The sequence below is a fragment of the Scomber japonicus genome, chromosome 7 (assembly GCF_027409825.1).
Source record: "Scomber japonicus isolate fScoJap1 chromosome 7, fScoJap1.pri, whole genome shotgun sequence".
Lineage (NCBI taxonomy): Eukaryota > Metazoa > Chordata > Actinopteri > Scombriformes > Scombridae > Scomber > Scomber japonicus.
In genome coordinates this window covers 14,526,979-14,547,341 of record NC_070584.1, presented here as the reverse complement: position 1 = coordinate 14,547,341, position 20,363 = coordinate 14,526,979, and the positions used below count along the sequence as shown (strand labels likewise).

The window sequence follows — 20,363 nt, the reverse complement described above, 5'->3', positions numbered from 1 at the left end:
GGCGCAGCAGGGGGATTCAATTTGAACATCTAACCTGAAACCTTCAGCTGTGAAGCTGTCAGGCCAAACCAAGGAGCACGTTAGCCATCAAAACTGATGCTTGATATGAATCTATTTTTTATTTTTTGACGCTTTTATAGCTGCCAGTTATTTCATATGCATTTATCTGCATGTCAATGGAGATGCGCAAAAATAATCCAGAATTCAACAGTCAAGCCTGTAAATTTAGGCTTTTATTGTGAACAGGTGGCTGCGCCGGAATTCCTCCATGTTGACTGTTGCACGCTTGACAGGTGGATTTATTTAGGCTGCACCTGAGAGGGGCTCAGCATCCTGTCTTGCTGGGTCCTGGGTGTGTTTGCTGGATGAAGCATCCAGAGGCGACAACATGTCCTGTCTGCAGATCAGAGGGCTTCGTCTCGTTCTGTGCTTGGCTCCAATTGTAAGTCATTTATATCAACTTTATCAGTAGCCTATGTGAGAAAACTGATGATTATACCACGTACCTATAAACTTAAGCGCTGTTTTGCAAATTAACATTTTCGCTTTTGTTTCCTTTGCTAACAAACTGGAGAAACAGTTGTGACAGATGAATGAACATCTTATTGTACAACTTTGTTTGAGTCAGATCGACGCGAAAAATCTCCTAATTCTCCCAAGTCTGTTATTGTCCAGACTTAAACATATTAAGGACTCGTGATATTGTGTGGGCTTTAAGTCACACACCCGCACGTGCATATGCGCCTGCATGAGAACATCTGTCTGCAGCTGTTTGGTTCTTTAAATAGGTCCAAATAAATACTCCTACCTTTAACATGCTGCATCGTAAAATACACTGCAGGAGAGAGCAATAGACCGATCACAGATCCGTGTAGAATTAATGTGAATAAGTGTGTATGTGTGTGTGTGTGTGTTTCAGCACTGCAACAAATGATGAGCGAGGATTTACATTATAGGTATTGTTCATAAAAGGTTTGGAAGTCTGATGGATGTAAAGAATAGGCTAATGCTGTGTCTCTTGATTGACAGAAAATTATTTGATAACAATTTTAATAGTCAGTAAATCTTTTGGAAAATTGAAAAATCTTTTGGAAAATTGTGGAATTTGTGATCCATCACAGATAATCAGTTTCTATTTTTCACTGTTTACTGACCTTTTATGGGAAAAGATTAATTAATATAATTAGTAGCTGATTAATTAATCATGGAAATAATTATTACTTCCAGGGATGTTAATAAAGTGTGTGTGTGTGTGTGTGTGTGTGTGTGTGTTTACTTGACATGCTGTTAGGGATTTAAGCAGGGGGTGGATGGTGTGTGACCAAGGTGAGTGAATGAGCAGAGAAGGAGAGCTGGTGGGGATCGTGTGTGTATGCATGCTTTCAATGTTGTACTGACAAAATAAGAATTGAAAGGCTGAGATATTAACTGTTTATTTACTTATTTATTCAATTAATTTTATACCATAAAAAATGCATGACCAAATCAATTGACTGTATCAATATCAGGAAAGTACAGTAGCCTACCTACAAAAATGTTCACCCCCGTAATTTGGCTTTAAAAAAAAAAAAAAAAAAAAAATCACAAAAAACTCTTTAATGTTCAAATGAAAACAGATTTCTACAAAGTAATGTCAATTAATTAAAAATATATAACAACATATATGTGATATTAGATCAGAAAAAAACTTCATTAATCTCCTATAGGGGAAACTCATTTGCCACCAAAAAGCTCATGCATACAACAATACGGACAATACAATTGAGTAAATAAATAAATAAATAAAACACAGAAAGATGATCTACAGCACTGGATCACTGGATCAGAGCAACAACTAAAAGTATTCATTAAAAATCTGACTGGTGCTGGGATGACAAAAGACCTTCTAAAAGGTTCAGTAGATTACTGAGGCATCACAAGTAGCTCATTGAAGGAGCTTTTAGGTTTTTAAAGACTCTGTGTAAATGACGGCCTTCAAAGAGTAAACTGTTTTTAATTTGGACCTCGTTCTCTTTATGACTTTAAGTGAGTCGGGGGTTAATGCCAATCACAAAGCCATCTCTTTTGATCAGCTTGTTGATTTGGTTTTTGTCATCAGCAGAGATGCTGCCTCCCCAGCAAAGCACAGCATAAAAAAGGACACTAGCCAAGATTCCCTGATTGAACACATGTAAAAGGTTCTTTCTAATGTTAAAGGATCTCAGTTCATTTCCTTCTTTCCTCAAGAAGAAAAGTCTTAACTGAGCCTTCTTGAAAACCACCTCAGTGTTGTTTTTAAAATTTAATTTATTGTCCAGAACGACACCAAGATATTTGTAGGATTCAACATCCTTGGGATTAAATAAGTGATTGTATAAATAATCACCCCCTTCAAGTCAGTATTTAGTAGATGCACCTTTGGCCGCATCCCCACAGCATAATGCTGCCACCTCCATGCTTCACAGTGGAGATGGTGTGTTTGTGGTGATGTGTTGCGTTTCATGTCTGCCAAACATAGCATCTAGTCTGATGCAAAAAGCTACATTTTTCATGCGTTTGGGCCAACTCTTGTCAAGATTTAATATGAGTTTCTTCAACAGTGGCTTTCTCTTTGCCACTCTCCCATAAAGCAGTCAGTCACAGTTTGTGAGGACGGCCTGCTCTAGGAAGATTTACACATGTGCCATACTCCTTCCATTTCTTAATGATGGATTTAACTGAACTCCAGGGGATGTTCAGTGACTTGGAAATATTTTTGTATCCGTCCCCTCACTTATACTATATATGATCTCCATTTCACTATTTGTGAGATAACTAGCACCAATTGGCTGGACCTCTGTTGAATTAGGGCAGTCACTTTAAAGGGGGTGAATATTTATACAATTACTTATTTTAAATTATATAGTTTTAATTAATTAACATTACTTTGTAGGAATCTGTTTTCACTTTGACATTAAACAAAAATTATATTGACCATGACTCCATTTATTTTAAAAGCAATAAAAGGGGAAAACATTCAAGGAGGTGAATAGTTTCTATAGGCACTGTAAACAACCATTGAACAGCTTAACAGCTTTTATGGGGCTATTATTACATGGTCACCTCTCTAATTTACATAACGTAATAGAAATATGAGAAGATGCTTATCACTGCATTGCACTTCATCATATTCACTTTCAGGACTCAGGACTGCAAATAATTATAATGAACTCCCACGTCCATAAAACACCCAGTAGTACATATTTCAAAAGAAAACATAATCACTGCAAATAAGCCGAATGGTATGGGTGGTCTCTTTTGAATGCTCAGATATGATTGAAATGTTGCACTTTAACCAGCACCTGAGAGTAATGATAAAGAATGGATGAAAAAGATGAATGCAGATTATGGACTAAGCATCATTCATTCCTCAAGTGGAAAGCAGGTGGACTGCTCACTTTATGTTGTTTCAGTTGTATGTGTCACTTAAAAATAGTTTGACATTTTGGGAAATACTCCTATTCACTTTCTAGCCTAATGTGTTAATTACACTGGCTTTGGAAAGAGCCAGACTAGCAGTTTTCCCAAAATGTCGTACTGTTCCTTTAATATCTGTAAAAGTAATCTGAACTTGAGACACTGTATCTGTGTTCTTTTTCTGATTAATTGAACACGCTGTGCCAGAGTGTTAAAGTGTACCTCATTCTCTGTTGAAAATAGAAGGCAACATCTGCAAAGTGAGCCCACTCCGATGGCCCCTTTTTGGGTAGTTAGTGGATAATGGACTTCACCTCTCAGGGAACATTTTTACAGCTGGCTGCGCAGTGTGCAGAGACCTTTGGCTTTGCATTTAGTTTCATGCCTCATATTATCCAGACTTACCCTATACAGCACTCCCCCATTTCTTTCTATATCTGTGTCTGTTAAATGCAGCATAGTGTCTCCCTTTATCTCATCATGCAGTTGAAATGCATGAGCACGTCACACACCCTCGGTGATCGTAACCACTCAGTCTTGACTCCTGCTTTATGCCTCACCCCCTGCTTTTCAAAGCTTAGCTCGCCTCAGCTCAATGGCGCACCATTCTTATGTAGGAGAAAATGTCTTCACTTGCATAGAAACAGGCAAGCCATGTAACATGCATGACAATTGTCTGACATATAGTGATATTATTATAGCTAAACAGCCTTACTTTCATCAGAGCACAATATACCAGTGTATTTACATACATATCCTCACCTACTGCAAGCTTCAGTGTCTCTGCAGGAGGCAAGGTAAACCTGTTTTTTTCATGCATCCCTCTCCTCCCTTTGACCAGGAAAAGAGGTAATTGCTGAGTAAATTGCACAATAACACCTCTCATTAGATTATTAGCATTGCATTAGGAACAAAGAGGACAGGTAGCGACGTGCTCTGGTTGCTTCCAGCACCTCATTGATAAGAGGGAGAGATGTCTCTGGGAGTAGAAATGCACATCAATTTTTCATCTTCAATTTTTAGAGAAATTTTGACATAATTTTTTTAAGCTTGGTGCCATATAGTCTCCTCTGTTTAACATTACACCTTTAATCAGTTCAAACTAGTGCAGCATTATAGTAATAAAAAGTAATTGCAATCAGGACAGACAAAGTGAAAGCATTAGAGATTATTGTTTATTATAACAGGTGATGTAATGATAATTTGTATATAATTGTAATGGAGGGGCACCAGCCCTGAGCGGCAGCATGATAAATCCCACCGTGGAGTCCATACACTGGTGGTGGTGGTGGCTGATGACTTCTGCTGAGACTGATAGACTGAAGAGGCTGATTAACCTTATAATGCCAAGTGAATCATATTTGATACATGGGTTTTGGAGAGCTCTACATCATCAGTGTGATCCCCTCCAGTGTGATATATATATGAGAATTATTATTAGATTAATTTTTAAATTACTATGTCAGAAGATCCAATAAACACTCCAGTTTCAAATAATTATGATATTCTGGTAATAATTTGATGGTTCGGGTGGTTATAGGGAGGCAGAGGGGCACACATAACAGCAGCATGAACACATTTAATGCGAGAAAAAAACATATTTGAAAGGACAGTAGCTAGACGATAGGCTAACATTGGAGGTGTGTCGCTGTGCTGGACAGATGTGGACAGATAGATGTGAACAGCTGCTATCTTGACAGCCCCAGACAATGACAGCAAAGGGCACTATGAGTGTGCATAATCAAGAAATGTTGATGGCAGGATATGAGAACTAGAGGCCTATGCATGCCATAGATAGTCATCCTGACTAAACATTTGCTAAAACTCCATATCTATGCAAAGCGATACCCAGTCATTTCATGAAACGGCTCCAGGGGGGTTTGTATGGGTGCAGATGTTGCCGTTCCCCCCTTAGAGAAACTCATAGATCTTTTTAATGGAAATGAAGATGCAACCATTGCATCCTATTGGAGGACACTTAGAAAACTGCTGAGTTGAGGAGATCGGGATTCTCCAGAGGGAGTGTTTGTGGTCCCAGAGGACTTTAGCTTCTAAAGCTTGTCTTCATTAAGAGTTTGCTTCTGTCTTGTCACAAAGAGACTTGTTTTCCCGCAGGTCTAAATGAAATTAAGCTGAACTGAGCTGAATCAAGGACAAAAGTCTGTGCAATGTGCCTGTCAATAACAAAGATGACTCTATGAAGGCTGTGTGACCTGTTGTGCTGTGTTCATATAGTGTTTTATTGACTGCACATCCACAAGCACCACAGAAGAGACTCAGTATAGCAGTCTCTAAATTACTCAGGAATAACAAATTCTCAACATTTTGAGTCATTTTGAAAATGGAGCAGCTTCATAATTACATGTCTGCCTTTAAGTGCCTCCTTTTTTCCCCTTTTTTCTAGTTTTGTCTTGCCTGCATGTCTTCCTCTCTGATTCTTTTCAACATGCTTGCACACACACCCACGCTCAGTGCTGTTTCCCGCTGACCTCACGTTACACTTTCAAGCTACTATAACTAGACAGTGATGTCTTTCAGGACAACAGAGAGACTGAAAAGGAGCATGTTCTGATAGTAAGAGAAGTTTTATTCTCCATCTGTGATATATTTTATATTTGTCTACCTTTGTTGCACCAGCAGCTATTATGTTTCTTTCCAAGTTAATATCAGCATCATTATTGTGTAATAAATTGAGGTTTGATTGCTTGTTAGCATAATTAAAGTTTGTCCTACATGCCAGCGAATCTCATGGGTTTCAGTTGTTTAAATAATTAACAGGGACAAAAAATCAAGGTGTCATATGAAGGTAGATATTGCAGGAAATCAGGTGTTAAACTGTGAAGGATGGTTCTCCATAAGATGCCAAAATGTACTGGCAAATTAAAAGGACACAAATAGATCATACAGCATAAATACCATGGAAGACATAACAGGTAGCACAGTGTTGCTGTACATTGTCCAACCCAACAAAAGAAGACTGACCTTTAGATTCAGGACTGCTTACATCCACCAGCAGCCTGGAATAAAAATAGATGACTCTTGAGGTTAATCCATCCAAACATGATGCTCCACCTATGTAAGAATGTGACTTCAAATTAGAGGTGATATGTTATTTCAAAGCGGCTATAATCAGTATTTGTATAATATACTAATAAAATGTCAGAGGCATTGGTCGTTGTCATGAACCTACAGAGAATTATCACAACTTTAAATGATCTTTTCAATACCAAATGGCAGATAGAGGCAGTTCAGCATATTAACTTAAAAGGTGATATGTTAATGCTGTTTTCATAACTTGTTTCCACTTCCCACAAGTAGCCATAAAATCAGCTACTGCATTTTTAAAACTTGTGAATTTTGTGATATTTAGTTTGATTTTGACATTTCCACCTGCCATGTGAAGGTTTGAAAGGATGAAGAATGTGGCCAAAAAAATTGCACTTATAGTGAAGCTGGCTGAACACCAGACTACAAAACAGCGGGATATGTTTGGAGTGTGTGCTGGTCCATCTTGGTACTTTGACCCCTTTTTTTTTGGCATCTCAAATCCCCTCACTGTCAATGGACATCACCCATTCTGCCAAACACAAGTATTCTATATTTGCACCCACGCTGAACTTTAAAACCATAGTGCACGATGCCTTGAGGAGAAGCTGACTTTCAAAAGAGGCTGACCTCTACAGCTCTCATTGTTAACAACATCTGGTGTATCAGCTGAAATGAAAAAAACAATGTTGTATTACAGCACAAGTTATTAATGTGTGGTTGGGTTATATGACCGTATAACCTTTTATATCATCATTTATATATAGCAAGTGTTCACTGATGCAGATTAAGTGACAGATAATGAAAATGCACTCAAAACATCCTCACAGTTTTGAAATACAGCCAAAAGCATAATAACCACAGAGTCAACACACTTCCTGCCATCTTTCCATTCACCCTCAGAAACAAGATGTTCTTATTTGTTTTATTCCGAGATAAATGTCAGGCTGATGTCAAATTCAAATGCGATTATTGTGTCTTTATTTGACATCAGGAAACGGAGGGTTGACTAGGAGCAGACACACGGAAGAATCTCTGAGTGGCACAAAATGAATGAGGAGCAAAGTTACTGGGAGGCCAAGACAATCATCTGTGTCCTTAGGGACAAACTCATTTATTGAATTCTCTGAGCGTCACCTCTCTCTATGCGCTGTAGTGAAAGATCGTTTTGCTTTTTGCCATGAACATAAATATGTACATTTTTAACAAAAAGTAACTGTTTTAGTGGGAATCATTCCCTGCTGAAGGTAAAGCATAAAGGCAAAATTAGTCACCACCCCTTATAAATTGATATGCATATTTTATATACATGAAATGTTCCTTTCACATCTAATTACATTACATGATTATTTATTTATATATAGCTCATCCCTTCTTCTTGTTCTTCCCTTCGTTTTCACCTCTAGGCATTATCGACCCTGCACCCTGAATGCGAGTACATATTTCAGCTGGAGAAAGATGAGCGTCACTGCCTTCAATACATTGCAGAGCAGGGCAACTCAAGTGCAGAAGGTGTGTTTCCTGTTTTCGAATCACCCAGCAGTCACAGCTCATATAAGGGTTCTAGTTGCAGTATGAAATATATACCACCAATGTTCACATTAAGTACATTAAGAGTCTAAGCTGGAGTAAATGTTTCACAGAGAATCTTCAGCTGTCAAATGCAGGTGCTCGATGCAGTGTCCTAACTGCAGAATGAAAACATGCTGGGTGATCTATCATTGGAGTGCATCTGTAGAGGAGACCATTAAGGATAGTTACATTAGGATTTATGTATGTGATTTATTTCAAGATAAATGTCTTTGCCGGAGATCCACAGTGTTTCCTCATTCTTGTCTTAATACAATTTACACAGAGGCGGACATTATGGCTTTGAAGGATGTTGTTGGAAGTATTGTGCATGATACACCCCATTTACCTTTATACTGTACCTCCATAAGTATATTTCTGGCTAGCACTGTATGACACTGTATATAAAGGAATATTTCTTCTGATTAATTTCATTTGATACTTACTTATTTTTAACCTTATCTTCCCTTCTATACCCTCCAAAAAGGTTGCCAACCATTCTGGGATAAAGTCGTCTGCTGGCCTCATGCCGTTGTTGGGGAAACAGTCGACATAGCTTGTCCTGCTGTTTTCTCTCTCTTCAAAAACAGCACAGGTGACTATAAAATCACCCTGTGAGACATAAGGCGAGAGGATTATCTGGCTGAAATAATGATGAGAGCTGCTTGTTAAATAGTGTTGTTCAAAGTTAGGCTAAATTGTTATTCAAATGAAAGCAATGGGTTTTTTTATTCTGATTGTAAAAAGCATGTATAATTATTCATTCAGTCAGTCATCAATTTACTCTTTTGAAATGTATTGTGAATTAGACTCGTGCCGACTCTTCAGTGCTCAGACTTGCCAGATTGCCCCAGGAGAATGAAATCAAATTAGTTTTTTCTCAACATGGAAATTAGCAGCTTTGTGAGTGTGAACAACTAGTGGAACACATGGTAGTGTTTTACAAAAACAGAAAACAAAGATGATATTAATGTTGTGGGCACCCTGGTAGCCTGAAGATTAAGGTGCATACCGTATAAGTGCAACATCCATGGTTTGACTCTCAGCTGGGGACTGATGTTCCATGTTATACCCCCCCCCCTCTCTCTAGTTTCCTGTCTCTACACTGCCTCTTAAATAAAGGCAGAAAATCAATCTTTAAAACCACATGGTGAAGCTATGGTGAAAGTCAGGCAAACACCAAGGTCAGAAGTATTCATCCTCTGTTGACCATGAATGTCTGCACAAAATTTCATGAAAGTCCATGTAATGGATGTTCAGATATTTCTGTCTGGACCAAAGCGATGGATCAACTGACAACATCTGTATAGCTGTGTTGCTAACATAGCTAAATACCAAACATTTCACCTGGATGAATTTCTCTTGATAAGTTAGTGATTCTAAACTGAATTTAATCTTCTTGATCTCTTGACCTTTCCTCTCAGGGTCAGTAAGCCGCAACTGCACTAATGGAAATTGGTCCAGACCCTTCCCACCGTACTACATCGCCTGCAGTGTGGATGATGACATTCCTGAGGTGAGGTGTTTTTTGTGGGGCGTGAGGCAGGTGAAGATGACAGACTGGGAAACAAGAGACTCCAGAATGACAGTGGTCAGAGGTCAGGCTGAAGGAATTAGTAACAGACATTAGTAACATTAGGAATATGGAAACGACCAATAGGAAAAGGGAATGAACCAAAAGAAAACCCATTGAAACACAAATATGCCTCATGAGAAAATACTTTTTGTTAAGCGGTAAGTGAATTAAATGTCATCCATCAGGTAATAGCAGAGAGAATCATACTTAACAGTGTTTTTTGAAGAATAACGGTGAGAAAACTACTTTTGATGCTATACAGGTCTTTTGTCATGAATTACAAAAGACCTCTTCAGTCCTCTGACAGCAGGGCTGGAAAATAACCAATTACAAGTTTTGATTTTACAGTAATTAAGTAGCTTTTTTCTTGTACTTTTTTTGAGTCAGTTCAGGAGTCTTCTTAGTCCAGTTTTACTGCCATTAGTTTCAGCCTCAAAATATGGAAAAAAAGCTTTCCCCATTTGAACTGGGAATTCCAAATGGTATAGCCATCTCTTCAGTACAGTTACGTTTCAAGCTTGAGTGCAATTTGGTCATTAATTGCAATTTTTTGAAAAGCTTTGATATTTGAGTGTAATATCCTTTTATACCAAATGTTCTCTCTCATTTTCCCTTCAGACAGAGCAGTCATACTTTGCCACAGTGAAGCTGATTTACACCGTCGGTTACAGCATCTCTCTGGTGGTGCTGACTATTGCTGTGTTGATCCTGCTGCTCTTCAGGTACAAACAGATGAGATTCAATTATGTTCAGAGTGTCCAATACACAGGCAGACAGCAGATCTTTACTCCCTTTTTCATTAGTACAACAGATGAATTGTGGTGGCTATGGCTAAGGAGGTAGAGCAGGATTTTCACTTATCAGAAGGTTGGTGATTTGATCTGTATATTGAAATGGCCTTGGGCAAGATAGTGAACCCCAAATTGTTTGTGTGAGTGTGTGTGTGAGAGTGTGTGTGAGAATGGGTGAGAATAGAAACATTGTGAGGCACTCTAGATAGGAAGTGCTGTATCACTCCTGGTGAGCAGGTTGGCAGCTGTGAGTGGGTGGATGTTGGCACGTGTTGGAAAGCACTTTTCAATAAAACTAGAAAGATGCTTTATACATGTGGTCCATTTACCATCAGTAGCCAATTTTGGTAAACAGAGAGTTCATTAATTTACTGTAGAGGACCAAGCAACAGCAATTTGTGTGATCTCTCTGATGAAAAAATTCAACATAGCTGAAACAGGTGACATTAAAGCTTAAGTGGCAGTCAAAATATTAGTGAATGAAGGTACTGAGGGTACTAAATAAAGTAAAAGAAGTGTGACGTGTTATGAAAGGAGTAAGAGATGAAAGTAGTTAAAATGATGGACAAACTGAAAGGAGTTTAAGTGTAAGCACAAAATGAAGTAAAAGAAGAAGAAAAAGTATTGTAAGTGTAAGCATTTAAACAAGTTTGGATGTCAGGTTTGTGTAATTACTTGATGCAGATGAAGAGTAAGAGTTGAACACAGTTAAAGAGTCAATCTATGTGTCAGCAGCAGGAGTTGTTACAGAAGTTGAAGGTTTTGTGTTTTGTAAGCAGCTGAAAAGTCCGATGGTATGTGAGCACTGACCCTACTTTTTTCAATATCTTGATCTATTCTGTATACACAACATCTACTTCATGTCTGTCCACACTAGGAAAGGGAATCACTCCTCCTCTGTTGCTCTTACTTCTTGGCATTCTTAGTGAGTATTTCTCACTTTGAATAAAGGATGATATTGTAAAGCCCCCTGAGGTAGATTTGTGTTTCATGACATTAGGCTATATAAGAAAAAAATCAGAATAACAAATGTCCTCAGTGAGCTGGACATTTTGAGGTTTGGTTGAAGTTTCTATAAGAAAGTATAAAGAAGTTGGAACTCCCCAAAAAATGTCCAGAGGAAGATATGAATACGAGAACATGTGCACCACTTAGGCTGATGTTAATGACTATGTTTCAATAAAAAGAAGGTTTGAAGCCATAAAGTTTGCCCCCCCCACCAAAAAAAATGAAATTATTGTGGTATTATGACGCTAAATACTACCCTTGTTTATGTTGTACCTCTCAGTTTCAATATTTTTCATCCCCTTTAACATGTAGCTGAGCAAACACGCCCCATAGTCCACTTAGTGAATGATTGACATAATGTCAAGGGTCTCCTCACAGCCGCCCACCAGGCTCTGTGATACACTGGTTTAAAAGCAGTAGCGACAAAATAAAACATCCTGATAAATACTTTGTTTTTGCTCTATCCAGCTGGTGTGCCCTTGTATAAATGAACTCAGTCTATCATGAAACCACTTTGAAATGGTACCTAAACACCTATTTTCTCATTTGCATTTTTGGTTGCTTTTTTTAGATCTTTTTTTAACTTTTAGGGTGATATACTGCAGCAGCTGCTTTCCTGCACTGTCTATGTGGGTAAATCCATTAATTGTAACATATGTTTTAAAGCAAGATAATGTATTTTTATTTATATATACACATAAATATATATATATATATATATGTATGTATGTATATATATATTATTTGTGCATGAGACAAAGTTACAGTATACATTTATTATGTGTGTCGGCTGTGTTGTTGACAGGAGGCTGCGTTGTGCCAGGAACTGTATTCACATCCAGCTCTTCATTACTTTTATCCTGAAATCTGTAGCAGTGTTTATAAAGGATGCTGCTCTGTTCTCAAGTGATGACACCGACCACTGCACCCTTTCCACAGTAAGATAATGACGTTGAGGACAGGAGGTTCTCAGTTGCATTAAGAAATTCCTCAGGGCACATATTCCTGTTCTCATACTTATGCATTGTTCTCCTCACATACTCCTCTCTCATACTAATCTCTCTTTATAATTTTCTCTCAATCCTTTCTTCTATCCCCTGTTTGTTATTCTGTCCAGTTTGCCTGTAAAGCCTCTGTGGTCTTCTGTCACTATTGTGTAATGGCCAATTTTCTCTGGCTCCTGGTGGAGGCGCTCTACCTCAATTCGCTGCTGCTCTCCTCCTTCAGTCACAGCCGTCGATGTCTCTGGGGCTTCGGCCTGCTGGGATGGGGTGAGAACCTTGTTAGGCAGTTTCTCTCAGTTTTATTCTATTATGAAATATCCCACATTTGTAATGCACTATCCTATAGGATATATGCTCTAACAAAAAGGCTAAAAAAAATTAAGTAAGGTGCTTCTTAGACATTAGTAGGTTTTGGGTCTGTAGATTACAAAATTAGTCTGGAGAACTGTTGAAATGAGTTTTCATTTCTATATTAAATGTGTATTGGCTCATGGGGAGTTGCACTTCTAAATTAGACCAGCAAAAGTATTTATCTGACCAGTAAGGCTTGAAAGGTCCAGGAGGGCAAGCAGGCTTTATCAGGTTTGTGTTAGCCAAGGCGCCTCTTTTTACTCTGCAGCCTGTATATAATGTGCAGAGTGCGTTTCTGCTTTTTAGATCTTAGAAAATAGATGTTTTTATCAGTGTTCCTATAATGTGATGCCCCAGTGACTGCTCCTGTAGTGCTGTGATTTGCAGTCTCCAGCCCATCTCTTTGCATTGTGTTGTAGATATTACTCTTTTTTACTCAACCTGTATGCTAGGTTTTTTTCTAGATTTGTATATAAAATCTGCAAACTAATTTACCTCAGGAGCTGAGGAAGATTTTCTGTGTATCATCAAAACCAGAACAGCATTTTCGCACTTTCACTATTTAATGTGTCCATACGTTGACACTCAGGGAAATTTTAAAACTTTGACTTTTAGTTACAATTAGCACATCATTTAAAAGTCCAAGCTCAGTGCCAATCTCTATCATTTCTTCTGCTTAACATTGTAACTTTTTTAAAAAAGAAAAAAGAAAAAAAAATTGAAGTTGCATTGTTCTCTACAATCGGATGACTGATTTCAACCAGTTTCCCTTGAGGCATATTACAGTTCTCTGTTTCAAAGGAGCTTTTTATCAGGGACAACAAGAAGCAGACAGACTGCCATCGGTCACATAAACTCTCCTGGCTAAGTGCCATCAGTTAATATCAACAACCAAACTGAAATCAACTCTACATCCCTGTGGCAGTCACCTCTAATGTACATCTTTTTGGTCGTGGGTTTAATTTTTCTTTAAAAGATGTTCAAAATTAACTCAATTAGATGAAAGGTGCCCGTGCATACAGTATGAGACACTCACTGCTCCTTTACTTGCCAAGTACAAGCACAGTGAATATGAATTGTTCAAATGGGAGTGAGGCAAGAAGTTGAGAACTTGCCATACTGTACTGTACATGTCAACTACATCTGAAGTATTCAGTTCATTTTGATTTTGTATATTTTCATTATAATTTAATCTGTTGATTATTTTTTTGATTCATTGATGAATGTTTAAAAATAGTTTTAAAATGTCATTCACATTTTTAGAAGCCATGAAGATGACTTCAATTAGCTTTATTTAGTCGGACTAACTGTCCAAACCTTAAAGTTATAATCCAAGGTTTTTATATTTAAATAAATGTCTGTTAAGTCAATTAACTGGGTGTCGGTAGCGACTTTCCTGCCCTGCATTCAAAACACAAGCAGCACAGTTAGAGACATGTTTTCCATCACCTAGTGGTTGATCTGCCAGAGGGCAGGTGAACCCAACACTACAGACTTGCTCTTCAATACACTTCTGCTAGCACATCACACAGTGTCAGCACCTGTGTGACGCCAAAGAGAATAAAATGGAGATCTTGTTTGTTATTCAATAGTATGAATAATTGCTGATTAATTTTCTGTTGATCGACTGATTATTCATTACAGCTCTAATTTGACATGCACAAATCGATAAGTTGTCATTGATCATGTTGTCACAATGGTGTCACACTTATGTCTCACAGGCATCTATTTAGTTTTTCCTTCTTTTCAACAGGTGTACCTGTTCTCTTCATCTTGCTGTGGATTGGATCCAGGGTGTATTTTGAGGACACAGAGTTTGTATAAATCATTACCTCCATCATTATTTTTCATTGTATACAGATTATCAATGAATATCTATAGGCTCACCAAAGCGCACACCTCAAAATATCTACCCATACAGATGCTGGGACATCAATGAGGACTCGCCCTATTGGTGGATCATCAAGGGACCAATTGTTGTGTCCATAGCGGTAAATTCTCCCATTTTACTGAAACAAAAATCATGATGATATTAATTATGCACATAGCTGATTACAGATTGTTATGCAGATGGGTTGTTTACCTTCTTTTTGTGTAAGATTATTTTTGAGAATTTAAATTTTTTAAAACTTCCATAAGAATAGCGTGCCAAAAACTGCCCTCACACCAGTCCTGGTCAAATAACTTGGCTGCCCTTATTGTTGCCATGACATTAAATAATTACACTGTTGTAAGAGACATTCGGTCAGGTACTGTATCTGCCAGGGCTGTAGTGTATTAAAGTGGAACATTTTTTTCTCTTAGTTTCGTCCTTTTGCTTTTTCTATCAACAGGTCAACTTTATGCTCTTCATGAACATCATCAGGATTCTCGTACAGAAGCTCAATCCTCGTCTGATCCAGTTCAATAACTCCTCTCAATACAGGTAAGCCTTTAGCTGCAGACACAGATGTAGACACAGTATGAGTGGATGAACTAAAAAAAATGATCTCCTATTTTTGTCATACCTGGGTCTTCAATATATAAATGCCTGAGAAGACAGTACATTTTAACCACAAATGACCAACTCCAAGCTTTTTTGGGTTTATGTATGATTTAATTATATTTAGCTTTCATCTTTTTGTTGTTTCTGTGTGATTTGTTTATCTTAAACTCTTAAGGTTTAAAAGTCTGATAGATACTTTTTCAAATGCGTTTTCTCTCTGACAAGAAGACACTTTGATAAAGGGAATGATGCAAGTTGTATGAATGTACAATTCAATCTCTCACCACTGACTTTCAGTCTGGCCACATCTACTTTTACACTTCCCAAAAGGCATATCAGAAATTTTAATTGATCCAGCCTCACTAATTACTTGAAAGTATTCAGGCACATCATGTTTATTCAGATCTTATAACAGACATACCAAAGAAAAATTAAGTGCTCCTTGACTTATTTGCACCCCTATACAAAAAAAACATTCCCTCTACACTCACATTTTAATATCCTCACTCTGAATCATGCACCTGCTCTATCTTCCTGCTCACGTACAGCCAGACGCACACACAGAAGTATCCTCTTGATTGGCAGCTGATCATTAGCATGTCTGCATGTGTGATGCTATCAGGAGCAGCATTCAGATTAGACATGCCTCAAATTCAATACACTTAATTTCAATTTAATTCTACTGTCATTAAAACAACTATAAGGCACAAAAAAGAATAATAAAAATAGTAACTCTAATGAAGTAGGCCTGTGTAATGTCCTGCTGAGAGGAACAATGTAGGTAAATGGTCAGGTTCAGCTGGATTAGAGCCTGGAGGAAGAAGCTATTTTTAAGCCTTAAGCCTAAAGGGTAGGGGGTAGGTAGGGTCTATTGATGCACAAACCTCTGAGAAGGTCGTGTTAGTTATAAATGTCCTGTGGGGCTGTGAACCAAGTGCCAATGATAGGCTGGACAGTCTTGACCACCCGCTGCAAGGCTTTCGGGTCAGCTATTGTACAGTTCATTAATGTAGTTGGATGAATGGATAGGCAGGCAGTCATAAGTAAAAAAGGGAATAGAGGAGTGGGCTCAGAATACATCCCTGTGGGTTGCCAGTGATGAGGGTCAGGGTGGAGGAGGTGTGCCTACCTTTAGCAAACAGATTTTGGTCTTTTGGTCAGGAAGTTTATGGTCCACTTGCAGAGGGAGTGGTTTGATTGTTAGTTTGGAGGGGATGATATGGATATATGTGTCTTTATTTTCCAGAAGGGGTTGGGAAAGGTGTGGATGTTTTTGTTGGTTGTGATAGCCACCCTGCAGAGGTGGATATAGGTTATATATAGGATGCATGTTCATTTATGTCTGTAATCAAGTCATGGGTCAGTTCATGTATTTAAAACAGTTCTGGAGTTGGGAGACTGCTCCCTCTGGCCAGACTGTGGCTGACTCCCTCACGCATCTTTACGTCCTGCCTCCTTGTTTCTTTTCTTTTGTGCAAAAGACGCCTGACTAAATCCACCCTCCTCCTCATCCCTTTGTTTGGCACTCACTACATGTTCTTCAATTTTCTGCCCGACTACTTCAACGTTAACCTGCGCCTGTGTATCGAGCTCTGCATAGGATCCTTCCAGGTACGCACATGTATAAACACTCAACCTCTCCTACACATTTACAGTAATGAAAGTTGGAAAATACATGCTAATTTTCATATTCTCTTAATTAAAATCTAATTGATTATTTAAACAACTACAGAATATAAAAAGAGAACCAATAGCTGGATTGCTGTTCAGTAAAATGCCACTTTGAAAACCACAATAGAGAAGCATTTAAATTAGTTAATTAGTGAAAAGGCAGTGCTGCCTTTTCACTAATTAACTAATTTAAATTAAGTAATATTGAGAACGTGACAGCTGCTTGGCACAGGGTGCTTGCATCTGCCAAAGACATGCAACTTTTGAAAAGTTGCAAGCCAGCTCCTCCAAATTTGATATAGTGCCTGTGCCCCTTCCTACTGACAATTTAAATTAATTTGGCAAGAAAGTGTGAAAAAAAGGTCACACTGAAAAATCTTATGGTAACAATAGTGTCTAATTAGTTGGAACAGTCTGGAAGTAGAACAACTACTACCAGTTTTTCCTGCATGAGTAAAGATGAAAGGCAAGGCAACAAAGCATTTTCCTTTTAGATCACATGTGGCTTACAGCACTCTATAATTAACCATATATTATTGTGCTTTTGTTTGCCAGCTGTGTGAGCGAAACATAACAGATTTATTCTGACCTGTATTCAATGCCATGGCTCATTCTTCAACCTATCAACTCTCATTTGTGGATGACATTTAAACTGTCTTCACATGAGCAACCTTCTAATGATGTTGACTACTCCCAAAATGTTAATGATTCAAATCATCTCTCTTACAGGGGCTTCTTGTAGCAGTTCTCTATTGCTTTCTCAATCAAGAGGTCAGTACAAGCCAACCACTCTCAAACATTTACTATAACGTGTTTCAGAAACCATGCAGATCATTTGCATCACTGTTGCATAATAAACCTATGTCCCCAGATCAGATGCCCACAAGAGGTGAGTTGTTTATAGCTCAAAAGGCTATACTAATTTGCCACTTCCCCCTGTTGCATAAGGGAAGGACCCCGAGTACTTATGTCACCACCAAGATTAATGTGAGGCTGGCCCCAGACAGTCTGAGGGCAATATCATTCTGTGTTTAATACTCAGTACACCATAACTCAAAACCTAAGTTCATCTGTTATATGCTTTAGGGCCACATGTGTAATACCTAAAATTGAATTGTGACAAATGGATTATACATTTAATCTACATCTCTTTGCCCTTGTAGATGCAATAATTTGAAGGGAAAAAAATGATTTACAGCTGTGCTTTCTTAATGATTATTGTTTTTTGGGGTTCTTTGATGTGGCTTCACGTTAAAAGGAATAATTGAACATGTTGGAAAGTAGGCTTATGTGCTTTTTTGCAGAGTTAGATAAGAAGATCTGTCAGTGTCGTGTCTGTTAGCTAAATGTGAGGCTACAGCAACAGCTTAACTACACTCAGCATTAAGACTGGACTAGGAGGATCTCTTAAACTCTCTAATTAACATCATATCTTTTTTGTTTAATCTGGCTCAGTAATAGTTAGCCTTGGACAGAACAGTGCTAGCTATTTCATGTGTCATTATGCTAAACTCAGCTAACTCAGCGGGATGTCGATCCATTTCTTTAAAGGAGACATAACATGCTGTGTTTTGTGACTTTCTGTCATGTATATACTGTCATTGTTGGATAACTATGTTAAACACAGTCAAAGTTTTAAAACATGACTTCAATATATGTAAAAATGCTAAAAATACATCTGGAAATGTACGCAATATGTACTCTTTGAGTAAATATTACATATGTAATCCCAAAAAACTTTGAAGACCAATTCCATAACAATTTAAACATATATAGTGTATGAGCTGTTACTTGTACTAGTATTTTTTTGTGTGCATTTGACAGGTCCAGAAAGAGGTTCACATGCAGTGGCTGAGGTGGCAGGAGAGGAGCTATGGGGTTGTATCCCCTGCTGCAAAGGGCAGCCAGATGGATACGCCCTTCTAGTGATGTCCTGACACATCTTCACCCTCTTCCTATAGGGTCTACATAACATTTTCAGCATATGGACAACAGCTTTCATTCAGCTTTTTTGTAGTTCAAACACACTGCAAAAAGAAAGGAAAAGGTATTCTTAAGATGTACTGTATATGTTATCTGTGTATGAATTGTACAATATATATCATTTATTTATGGTAAGGGTGATGGTAAAATGAAATACAGTATCTCAACTGATACTGTAGTCATGCTAGGAAGTAAAGTTCATGTTAATTGTTGAGGTTAAAGAAGGGCATAATTTAAAAACTCTGTTTAGTATAAGGCTGCCATGGTATTTCTTCCTTTATGTCTTTTTTTCTTTGTCTTTTTGTTGTTTTTGAAAGAATGCACACTCCGTCCTTAACCTAAATGGCAGCTGGTTGAGATACGCTCCTCTGTATACTTTAAAGGTTAAAGTCAGTGCAGTGTGTCATGTTCTGTCATGTCAAGTGGTCGGCTCCACAGATATGCATCTTCATTGCCATTAGAGATTTTACTATGAATATATACCTCTACCTACTAATGTATTGTTCAGTTCTTTCAGTTGCATGGTAATATAAAGAATTATAAAACCGCAAACACCTTTGTACCATAATTACCAAATTTGTGTTACATCTATTTTTTTTGTTGAAAATCAGATTAGTGTACTCTGTATGTGTTACAATTTTATATACTGTAACTATTTCATCAAGATAGAATGAAAGGCCATACCGAATAGCAGTTCGGCAACATCCACACTCTTGCTGGTTTTGTGACAGTTAAGTCTGATTTATGTAAATTCATCTTTTGCCTTAAGCTGAGTGTTTTTAAAAAAGTAGCTGTTTTTACTTTTGTCTGTATTTGGGTGTTGCTGCTCTTCTTGTGCCTCTTTGTGTGACGTTAATGCCTTGTGACAATAGCAGGTTCCTGCTAATTAAAGCATAAACAGTTTTACTCAGCTTCATTATGGCTCTCTGCAACATCTTTCACAAAAGAAAGAGGTCTATTAGCTGGTAGCTACAAAATGTTAAATCAGTGATGAAAGTTAAAGCCATTAAAAAGTGATTGTGATTATATTCTTGATACAGTATATGCTGATTAGTCATAGAATACTTTTAAGGCAAAACACTGGTCATAACTTGAATCCTAAGGAAACTCATTCATCAAAAAAGAGTGTAATAGTATTTTCTAAACCATATTCCTGCTTCATAAGAAAAATCGAATAAATCTTTCTTCTCTAAAGCATGATTCTGAAAGATGCCCTTTTTTTCTTGAAATTAAGCCATTTTTATCTTTATAAATGTGCAGCGATGAGGTGTATATTTCATTGAAATACACAATTATAGTCAAGAAACTATTTAAAGGTACAGTCTGTGTGAAATGTTATATTTTTATCTTTATTGTTAAACGTAGGTCATTGTGTGGTTTACATTCTGCTGCAGAGGTGAAACATCAGAAGCCATTAGAAAAATGTTTAATTATTTTCAAAGGTT

At 37.7% G+C, this 20,363-nt stretch overlaps 1 protein-coding gene across 1 annotated transcript; it reads left to right on the top strand.

Moving 5' to 3' along the window:
• Positions 1 to 379: 379 nt before the first annotated feature.
• On the top strand, positions 380 to 18,861 carry ghrhrl (growth hormone releasing hormone receptor, like). Its single transcript, XM_053322276.1, has 13 exons — positions 380 to 442; positions 7,887 to 7,992; positions 8,537 to 8,644; positions 9,474 to 9,565; positions 10,244 to 10,347; positions 12,230 to 12,362; positions 12,542 to 12,695; positions 14,533 to 14,593; positions 14,701 to 14,770; positions 15,113 to 15,204; positions 16,746 to 16,875; positions 17,665 to 17,706; positions 18,760 to 18,861. The coding sequence occupies exons 1-13, from the start codon at positions 389 to 391 to the stop codon at positions 18,859 to 18,861; spliced, it is 1,248 nt and encodes a 415-aa protein (XP_053178251.1). The 5' UTR covers positions 380 to 388.
• The last annotated feature ends 1,502 nt before the right edge of the window (positions 18,862 to 20,363 follow it).

Coding starts and splice junctions, on each gene's coding strand:
- ghrhrl (XM_053322276.1), top strand. CDS start 389: ATGTCCTGTCTGCAGATCAGAGGGCTTCGTCTCGTTCTGTGCTTGGCT. Junction 7,993..8,536: donor GGGCAACTCAAGTGCAGAAG/GTGTGTTTCCTG, acceptor CCCTCCAAAAAG/GTTGCCAACCATTCTGGGAT. Junction 16,876..17,664: donor TCTGCATAGGATCCTTCCAG/GTACGCACATGT, acceptor TCTCTCTTACAG/GGGCTTCTTGTAGCAGTTCT.